This window comes from Salvia splendens, chromosome 13 (genome assembly GCF_004379255.2).
Source record: "Salvia splendens isolate huo1 chromosome 13, SspV2, whole genome shotgun sequence".
NCBI lineage: Eukaryota > Viridiplantae > Streptophyta > Magnoliopsida > Lamiales > Lamiaceae > Salvia > Salvia splendens.
The window spans coordinates 29524816-29535216 of NC_056044.1; the positions used below are offsets into that span (position 1 = coordinate 29524816).

The 10401-nt window shown below is 34.8% G+C and overlaps 1 protein-coding gene across 1 annotated transcript; it reads right to left on the minus strand.

The window, feature by feature from the left end:
* Positions 1 to 873: 873 nt before the first annotated feature.
* On the minus strand, positions 874 to 9720 carry LOC121761012 (protein MICRORCHIDIA 7-like). The gene is made up of 20 exons (XM_042156594.1): positions 9305 to 9720; positions 8357 to 8431; positions 8211 to 8245; positions 8033 to 8111; positions 7360 to 7452; positions 7083 to 7167; positions 6475 to 6550; positions 6057 to 6185; positions 5196 to 5294; positions 5003 to 5104; positions 4075 to 4239; positions 3900 to 3995; positions 3071 to 3122; positions 2880 to 2991; positions 2735 to 2796; positions 2220 to 2581; positions 1713 to 1807; positions 1540 to 1627; positions 1275 to 1397; positions 874 to 1198 (listed from the first exon to the last, which is right to left on the minus strand). Exons 1-20 carry the CDS (start codon positions 9642 to 9644, stop codon positions 1127 to 1129), a joined length of 2340 nt encoding a protein of 779 aa, XP_042012528.1. The 5' UTR covers positions 9645 to 9720; the 3' UTR covers positions 874 to 1126.
* Between the last annotated feature and the right edge of the window lie 681 nt (positions 9721 to 10401).

Genomic DNA, 10401 nt, shown 5'->3' on the forward strand with positions numbered 1-10401 from the left:
TCTCTTTTTCCAAATTGACCTAAAATAACATATCTTGAGTTTATATATCTTGAGGTAACAATGTAATCAATCATCATCGAAGTCCAAGGAGGCTGCATTTTGGGTAGACTCTCAACAAAAAAAATTTAGGGTATTTTAATGCTCCAATGATAAATAGTAATAGAGTCATTTTGTCTTGATATGTTCCATAATAATAGAGTCATTTTCCCTTTTAGGAAAAGTTCACATATTTTTCCACACTTACTTAGTATATAAATTTAGTTTATTATAAATATACTATCAGTTATTTTTTTATTATTTTTTTTTCTTTTTGCCTAATTTCATTATTTTGGTAAAAATAATATGAATTTTCATTTCTTTAGAAATATGTAGTTTAAATTCCATTTGCTAGCAACTTGATTTTTCAGAGTTTGGTGTAAAATGTAATACTATAAAATAAATATTGGACTGTACAATAGAATTTGATGAACTATGCTAATAGATGTTGTACAAATATTTAATCACAAAAGGTTCTCTATTTTATTATCAAAATAGAGTTAGTTAGAAATTATAATAATTATTTTTAATTTTTAAAAATGAAATTTAAGTTACAATTTGAACTTGATCTATTAAAAGAATTATTCTCAAACCCCAAATTAAAATACTATCAAATTCCATCAATGAATTTGAAGGTCGTTGGATAAAAAATAACATTACCACTAGCATATCACGATCCAAGGACTTTAATATATGACACCAACAACCTAACCCAAACAAGCTAATCTCATTTCAAATAAATAAATGAACTTTATAAAATTGAAATCATTAAATGACTACTATATTTTACACTCCACTTGACGAAGAATTTAAGTAGGCTTAGAAAGTCAATTAGAGTTAATAGGAGATGAGCAACAAGTGAATTAACCCACTAAAGTTGAATGATTAGACAAGAATTCTTACAGAAAATTTTTATACCCATGAACATAGCTTGTCACAACTAAGAAAAGGTTAACTTCCTAGATGAAGAGCAAAGGGTAAGAGGAGTTGATACCTTGTGGAAGTAATCAGCAAACTAATGAAGCCTCAGCTACTACAGACCTACCATGTACAACTTTATACCACACCAAAAACAGATACATCAGCATGCCTATTTCGTGTTGCACGATCTCTCCAAAACTCGCATTTTCTCCAGCAACTCTTTAATTGTGTTTGATGCTTCCTGATGGATAAACACTGGATGATTTCAGTTATACAACGAAAAGGGAGGCCGAAATATAAAATAGGTAATGACAAACCTTCATGCTCCTTCTCAGATTCTCCTCCTCTATGTCGCGCCGCTGCCTCTCTTCTGAAAATATGTCAATCAAACTCTCCAGCTCTTTAGCTAGCTCCTCGTGTTTTTGTCCTGTCTCCTGTAACTGTTGAGTGATAATGCCGATGCATCAGCCAAAAAGTAGACATACACGATAAATGACTCCCACTATTACAGAGTTTAATGCTGCTATACAACAAGATCATATATACAAAGAAATCACGAAATATCTATATCTATGAACTAACCTGAGCTTCGAGAGACTGGGATCTTTCTTTTTCTTTATTCAAATCATTCAGCAAATCACCTAGAACCTCCTCTTCTTTCCTTTTCAATCTGTGAATTCAGGAATATATGATCGATTTACTGAGATGTTTACACAGCCCAAGATAAATTCATAATTCAGGAAAGACCATGGTACCTCTCTTTTAACCGGAGATTCTCTAATTCCAACCGATCCAATAAACTGGAACTTGAATTTGATGGTGAATTTCCAGCATCGTTAAGGCCATTCTCCTGATAATCACATAAAAACAGCATTTTTTTCAAAATCTATGAGTTCAAAAAATGACAAATGAATAAATGTTACTGCAACAAACAGTCCCTCAGATTTTGAATTGGATAAAGAAAGGTGGTGAGGATTGGACCCTTGAGTTCAACAATTTGTTTATAAGTTGCATTGGTTGTAAGGATTTGCATATGGGACTTGGAAATCATAATAGCAAATACTTGATAGCAACTTGGAGGTTTGAAGTCCACACTGTTTCAAACTATTTTTGACTGATTTGTACTGGACGTCAATTCCACTATTTGAAGGTTATCAATCCAGTCATTTCAAACCATAAAATTCATCCCCTCGATTAAAAGATGACCCAAAGCATGCTGCACAAGAAATGAGCCAACATAGGAACCAAAATCTAGGACTCACCTGTGACTTCGAATTTCTGGTTGTTCGGGAAGGCATTTCAGGTGTGTAATCTTCTTCACCTTTACGACTTCTCAACCCCGACAGCCTATGTGACCCATCTTTACTGAAAACATCCTTTGAGGATGACCCATTATGATGCTTCTTAGAAGTGTTCCGCCTATCATCATCACTTAGATACTCATCAGAAGACAAGGGTTGCTCAGTGCGATTTGGTTGTTTCGTAGTTCTCTTGGCATCCCCCTTGCCATTCAAACGCCTACTGTTACTTCCCTTGTCCCCAAACTTGATCGGTGTTTTGTCACTTGAAGTGAAATTTCTCGTCTTCGATCGAGAACCTCGAGGAAAAGAATCAGGAGAGATCTCTGAAAACAAAAGTATTTCAGTCAAAACATGGAACATCATACTGGATGCTAACAACTAATATGCTTTAATTTCGAAAATATTTGCTTTTTGACTATCATTTCTGTTCTCTTCCAAGTTATGGTTTCATTTGAGCATCAACCCTTCTATATTACCTCTTTGATTAACTTTTTTGTTAACTCTTGGAGCATAGCCAATTTTGTGACAGTTTGTAGTCCTGAAAAAGGCCACAATTAGAATATCCCCCGAGTTTTTTTAGGTTTTGTTTTTTAAAAGCAATATATAGGTACTTAGACTGACCAATATGTCTTCTGCATTTGTATCAATCGAGCCTCAAGTTTAGAAAGAACTGTAGTCCGCTCAAAACCCTGCTTATCATGAGCTGGTTCAACAAAATCTGCTTCAAGCACACCTTCAACACAGATATGTATACAACTTTAAGAGACTTAACCCAAACACCAATCTTGTAATATAGAACTCTTAAAATGTACCTATAACTCCACGACCATCACTACCAGGTGGATGCCAAACTCTCCAGAAGGGCTGGAAATATGAAAATTTTAAACATTTGCAATGCATTCAAGTGCAGAAATAAAGGAACAGATGTACATGAAACAAATATGAGAACAAAGAAATACAAAAGACACATTAACAAAAATATTCTGCCAAACAATATCATGTCCTTCAGAAGTTGCGGTAAGTATGAAATAAAATAACATATTTAATGAATAATAAAAACATGAAAAACAGTTTATAACAATAAAGAAGTTACTTGCTCTCTCAATATTCCCTTCATTAGAGCAAATGACAGTTAAAATCCCTAAATAAATGTCCATCCATGAGCTACACACTTAGCTTCTGTTTAGCTTCATATAATCTTGTATATGCATGAAGTGACGATGTTGTCATGCATGCATACCAACTCCCATTGCAAGTCATATTGTGCTTGTAGAAAGTTAATGCGATGAACAGTTAAAATGATGACCTAGATGCCATGTTCCAAGCTGTGCAACTCAAAATTGAGAACAATTCCACACCAAAGCTAAAGAAACAGTAGGAAGAAACAAATGCTTCTGTACACATACAATAATGCTCAACTCTAAATAAATACACCAACTAGAGAAAGCTAACATGCAGCAGAAGCTAACATGCAATAATGCAACTAGAGAAAGCTAACATGCAGCAGTAGGAAGAAACAGTAGGAAGAAACAAATGCTTCTGTACACATACAATAATGCTCAACTCTAAATAAATACACCAACTAGAGAAAGCTAACATGCAGCAGAAGCTGTTTCTTAAGTGCCAGAAAAAATCAACTACCTTAATAAGCCGGTTTTTGTGGTAGACATTAAACCCCTGAACATCAATGTGAGCTTTTGCATCCTTAACAAAGCCAACAGTCACAGTAGCAACCATCTATGCAAGCAAAAAAGTAGCACAATCAAAATTGCAATTGCAAATGATCAGAATGAAAGCAAATAGCTATATAAGTTACATTTAAGTTTTTTGGAATCTCTTCAGTAGTAGAGGGTTGAGGACGATAAGTAATTTCCTGAGACATCATCATATCGTTCACAATATTGTGATGCTCAACATCTTTACCACGCAAAATTATTCGAAAGCCCGGAGGAATTCTGAGATAGAGAATAGCTGCATAACTCTGCAATATAAACAATGAAAGTTGAATGACATTAAATTTCTTAGTCAAATATCTAATTTGCAATTTTGCACATTTGTATATTTACTTGCACCTCTGCAGAAAGAACTGTATAACAAAAACAAGAAAGAAGAGTAGGGAAGGACTATAAATCAAATTGCATAATGCAAAGGACACTAGTTAACAGTATCTATCAAGAAAATTCAAATAGTACATATAGAAGAGGAAAAGCACAGTTTGAAGCTCTTGCACGTTATGTTTATTTGTCCCCAACAAAAATTGGAAAGTAATTGCAACATAAAAGAAGCCTAAGTAATGTGGGTCGACTATTGTAAGCACAATCAAAATAATAAATTGGGAATAGATCCAAAACTTATTTTACGGATCGATCTCTTCTCTATAGACTCTACCGGACTAGGTTTATGCATGTTCAATTAATTTATGCTGAAATACTGATAAATTCTAAAACCTTAGCTTCTGGGAATAGAAAAGAGACTTAGAAGATAATATAATCCTTGTCAAGTTAAACTAGAAACACAAAGCTTTCTATGGCCATGCTTCAACTGATAGATCTTTACTAACAGATCACCAATGAATGATAAAATCCAGTTTAAGCAACTTTTTGAACCCCTAACATGAATATAAATGACAAAATTTAGAAATGTTTGAAAACTTGGACTGAAAAAGAAACAAATTAAACTTCATGTGAGATAATAAAACTCGGGCAATGACCACCAATATAGAGCATCATAGTAGAGATTTTTACCTTTAATGAATGACGATATGTTAGAAAATGCTTTGAGTTGGGATATTTCTTTGCCATGTCAATGTTCTTCTCATCTCTGTTGACACCTCTGATTTGGATGTCCTTAAGATATAATTAGAGAAAATGAATAAATGCTACGAACTATCAACGTAAATGAAGATATCCTCAAACATAAAAGACAGTTGCAACTTACATGTGGATCTGTGTCAAAATCCAATTCCAGCAGTCCCTCATCATCCTCCCAAATATTGTAAATTATTATACGAGTACCCTGATCTTGTATTTGATTGAACTACACAGAAAAGAAAAAGAAAAAAAAAGCAAGTCAAGCAAACAAAATATTATTTGTCAAAAAAGCCCAAGCATCAGAGCAGTTTCAGTCCCCTACATCAAACTTGACATGTCAGTGAATCAGTGTCTTCCATACTTTATAATCTAAAGTTTTCTAGAAAAAACAAAAACTATTGCTTTTGAAAGCAAAACTAAACAAGAGCCAAGCATCTTACAAGATGAAGATCTAGTGTGTAGCATCTTGAGTTGCATTTCAAAGCATTCACCCACATAATACAAAAAATAAAACATAAACATATGTATGCATGTATGTATGCATATATATTTACATATACCATTACTTTAACATGTACTAATGTAAGAAATCAGTAAAATTGCAAAGACAGGGAAAGTTTAATGTCATATTTTTCACCCTCCACCTTGAAGTGAGCTTTGAATTGACTTCTATAGTTGTATTTCAGTGGACAATGCTTCTGTAGACACCAAAACACAGACTACACAAAAAATTACTCCCAGGAAGCAGAAAGATTGCATTCTACAAAATGGTTTCATCTGAGCTTGAAAAAGAAAAGGTGGGAAACATTTAGTCTTGTACTGACAGTCTTGACACTTGTACACTGCCGCTGATGCAATTGATATTAACGACATGATTATATGCTTCTATTATGTAAAATCAGGACATCAAAAACTAAATCTACATAAGGAAACAACTCAAACGAAGAACAGTAATAAAAGAAAGAAAAAGATGAAAAAAATATATCACCTGCCAAAGAAGTTCATCTTCACTTGAAAATGGAGACCACTGCAGTATTGTTTCAACATTTCGATCCCAGTCATAGACTGATGATCGAATTATCTTGATCCAATCTTGTCCACTTCTTTCGTAGTCAAGCTTTTTGTAATTTAAAGAAAGTCAAAACCACGAAATAAAGGAAAATACTACTATAAAATATTATCCTATTACTAAAGCAGTTACTTAAACAGTAAAATGAATTTCAATATGCATGAAGCACGTAAGAAAGAAGGATCAAAAGAATTAAGTAAATCCTGGTCAAGTCAAAGTAATGGTCATTGCAATACTAAAATCCTAGTGCAAAAAAAGAACTAAAGATGTTACACTTCAGTTCAGATACTCTATTCAAAAAAAGAATTCGGTAGGGTGGGGGAATACAATTGCTCACCATGGGAACCACAATATCTTCCTTCCCAGTGCTCCGCAGAAATGTATAGGACAGCAATCCAATGCTTTGTGTTGACCTAAATGCAAAAGTTAAATAAATTGGTTTGCATAGCTGTGAAATAAAAGATCATGTAAGCTGCATTCATCAGGTATGACGAACAGAGAATTGTTAAGTAAACCAAATACAAACAATAATTAGAAAGGGTGGATCACAGAAAAGTGTTCCAGATGCTGGCAGTTGAAAAAATTATCTGCTATTGTGGCCTTGAACCAGATATGTATCAGGATTTGAAATAGCAAAATATTTCAATCATAAATAGTAACTCTAATGAGAATCTACTACTGTATGCAACTAGGCAGCCACCTAGATCATTTTTCCAACACTTCGTGTTTCAAAAACTTTGGCCAACCATAACTCATTCAGAAATTAAAATAACAAGCAAACAAAAGCACAGAGAATTGAGTAGATGATCATAGTTACTTCGGTTACTTCGGTTAATGGGTTATACAATAACAATTTAGATATAGTTCAAAACATACTTCAAAAGCTAAACTGTTATTACCATTCAAAAATCAAAAGCAACTTGGTACTTTATGGAGAATGCAAACCTTAGCCCATTTTTCCCACGGCATCTAGAAAAAACAATGACATCAGCACCAAGTCTCATTGTGCTAGTCTTAAAACCATTTCCATCTGAGACATAGAGCTCAAATAGTAAGTCAAGGACTATCAAAAAATAACTCAAAGTCTCATCATGCATGAGTAGATATGTCTGAAGGTGCAGGGTGTGGGAGTACACACATACGGATAATGAAAGAGATATGTGTAACAGTGTGTGCGTGTGCTCGTAATAAGAGAGTGTGAAAAAAAGAAGAGAGAACTTACACTGCCCAATAGTATCTGCCATTTTGCTCTTTGCAGAATAACCTAGAGATACACAGTGACGCATTTTCTCCGGATCCATTCCACCACCGTTATCTAAGAAGATCTCCAAGTAAAAAGGCAGCAGGTGAAAAAACAGTTCATAAAAAGACCCCTTTCACGGAACAGTCGGAAGAGAAATAAGCTTTAAATGGTTATGGTGTCAGCAACTTCTTTATTAGTCTACATTATGCATAAACACAAAGTTATTCAAATTACAGTGCCATTTTCTGTGGAGCCCTCAAAGTAAACAGGTCACAGTTGAAGAATAATTAATAAAAATATCCTACTTTTGCTTTCAAAGGCAAACAAGTAAAAAATTATGGCAGTATAAAATTTTAGAGCCTGCGTAATGCATAAACGGAAAAACAAGAAAGCAAGTAAATCAAACAAACAGATAAATAACAATAGCAGATGTGGGCAAAAGAATGCTAACCACAGCAAATAATTCAGACTGTTGTCACAGTCACAGTGAAAGATTGATGCAGTGCAAAGATAAGTTGCCAAATGTACAACTTTATACTTGAATCCAGGTGGAGAAAAATAAAAAATATTCACAATCCATGCTCTACACTGAATCATACATATACAGGGCAACCATTAAGAATAGTAGTAAGTGAAACTTTTATGATAATACCTTCAATCAGCAACATTTTGCCACCATCTTGCTTACTTTTCACCATGTCTATGTTAACATATGTCGCTCCATTGCAGACCTGTACGAGTAAGAGGTAATTAAAATACGACGCCTAAGGCAAACAAAATCCGGGCATGATAATGATCAGCAGAAAAAAAAAAGAAACAAATTCACTTACCTCATCCAATGAATTATCCATGAGTTCTGCAAAAGCTGTAATGATAAATCCATGTTAGACCAAACACATCAGAATAAAGTAGCACCATTGCATCTAAACATGAAGCAGAAATGTGCATTATATTTGTATAAATTTAGTTCATTTACCTCCAAGAGCCCATTTATGACTGGTAGCATTGGAATGTAAGAATCTTGGATGCACTCTAACATGGTCCATGCCACCTGTGTATATAATACAAGAAACAATTTAGCTATTATATCCACCCAATTTTACTATTCAGACTCACTAAAAACGTATAACCAGAGATGCATGCAGATGGAAAAAAAATTAAGCACCATTATAAAGAGTAAATAGAACTCTATGATAGGGTTTAGGGGTATATGTAAACAAATCCTTCTCGTGGTATGTGTAACTCAAGCTAAATTACATGAGGTTCCATTTAGTTCTCGGGTACACAGGGATCACAACTCAACACATAGAACACACTTCAGCCTGGCGATTTTGGGTTAATGCTTCACACCTTTTTATTAGGGTTTGGGGTTAACAGAAGCATCAACAACCAAGTGATAAGCTGGTTAGTAAACACTAGCCGGCCCCCATGTGCAATGATGATTAGCTGGTGGGTAAGTTTGTCACTATTTTCTCAATATTTTTGCACAGATGCATCTGATCCTTCTATTCTCAAACTCAGTGCCCAACAAAAAAATCCCCGGTCAGTTGATTGAGTTTCCCATCGAACAAGATATTAATTCATCGAGTAATGAATAATGATTACTGATTTCAAAAATATTGACTGAAACACCCCACTATAGAGTTACTACATGATTAAATTACCAGGTTCTTACGTTTCCCCTTGTAATGTTCCTAAATAGGAGAAGCAAACAGGCATCCTCGTCTCTTAATGTTCAGAACGGAAACAACTAAAAAGAGATAGGGTACAGCACAGGAAGCAACAATCAGAACACCCAAAATCCGTTTCTAGAACTTTCGAAAATCTCTAAAGCCACAACTCAAGTTAAAAACAAAATTAGAAAAGCAACATAGCATTGTGACGAGCAATAAAGGATAAGAAGAGAGAAAAAAGTGTGCATCACCATTAGAATAACCCCAGTCACCAGACGGCGCGTCCTCATAATCCCCCGCCTTCCAAAACTGCTTCGCAATCGGCGCGGCGGTAGACGGAAGCGCTAGAGGAAGCTGCTCGCTCGACGGCTGCGGCAGCGGATCCAGAAAGCCCACCGGCAGCACAGCGCTCTCCGCCATTCTCCTCTTCTTCCTCGCATTATCGTCGTCGTCGGAGTCGGAGTCGGAGTCGGAGCTGGAGAGGTCGATAAAGGCAGCGGGTCGGGTACTGGCCGGGGCGGTGTAGGGTTTGGGAGCGAAATTCGGGTCGAGTAGTTCCTTCTTCACATGAATTTGGGTGTCTTTTGCCATGGTGGTGAAAGTGAAGAGGCGGAAGCAAACGGAATCGAATTTCAAATGTTAATGATTTTCCTTTTCTGTGAACTAGTTTGAAATTGGTGCTATTCATTTATAAAGGGTGCGGATTTTTTTATTAAAAAAAATGAACAACTAGGATTCGGTGAAGAATGCTACGGAAAACTTAATAATAAATTGGATAAATGATATCACCTACCGCGGGATGGATGAAACGTCTAAATAAGTCGTCGATGAATTGAATGACATCGTACACAAATTTATTTAAAAAGTCGGATAAATTTCACAACCAATTGAAAATTCGCGAGACAACTCACTAGAGGTAAAACTTATAAAATTGTGTAATGTAGCCTTTTTATATGCACTAATTGTAAAATATGTGAAAAGAAAACTTAAAGAAAACAAACTGGAAATTAAAGTAGTTACTCCCTCCGTCCTTTATCCATTTTTGTTTCGGCACGAGTTTTAAGAAATGTAAAGAAAAATTGATTAAAAAAGTTAATGGAATAAGAATCTCATTTTTATTTATTAGTTTAATAATAAAATGTGAGTGAAATGAGCTGGTGGAATATGCGGTCTACTTATCATTTATGGTAAAAAGTAAAAGCGAACAATTAACGGGTGAAAAACGAAGTGACAAAAGTGGACAATTAATGGAAGACGAAAAAGAGAAAGGAAACCCTAATTAAAAGAAATATTGATGAACAATTTTCCATCTATTTATTCTAATTTACTGCGAATTCAAATAAATACC

Coding starts and splice junctions, on each gene's coding strand:
- LOC121761012 (XM_042156594.1), bottom strand. CDS start 9,644: ATGGCAAAAGACACCCAAATTCATGTGAAGAAGGAACTACTCGACCCG. Junction 5,105..5,195: donor ATTTTGACACAGATCCACAT/GTAAGTTGCAAC, acceptor TTATATCTTAAG/GACATCCAAATCAGAGGTGT. Junction 2,992..3,070: donor TGATGGTCGTGGAGTTATAG/GTACATTTTAAG, acceptor TCTGTGTTGAAG/GTGTGCTTGAAGCAGATTTT.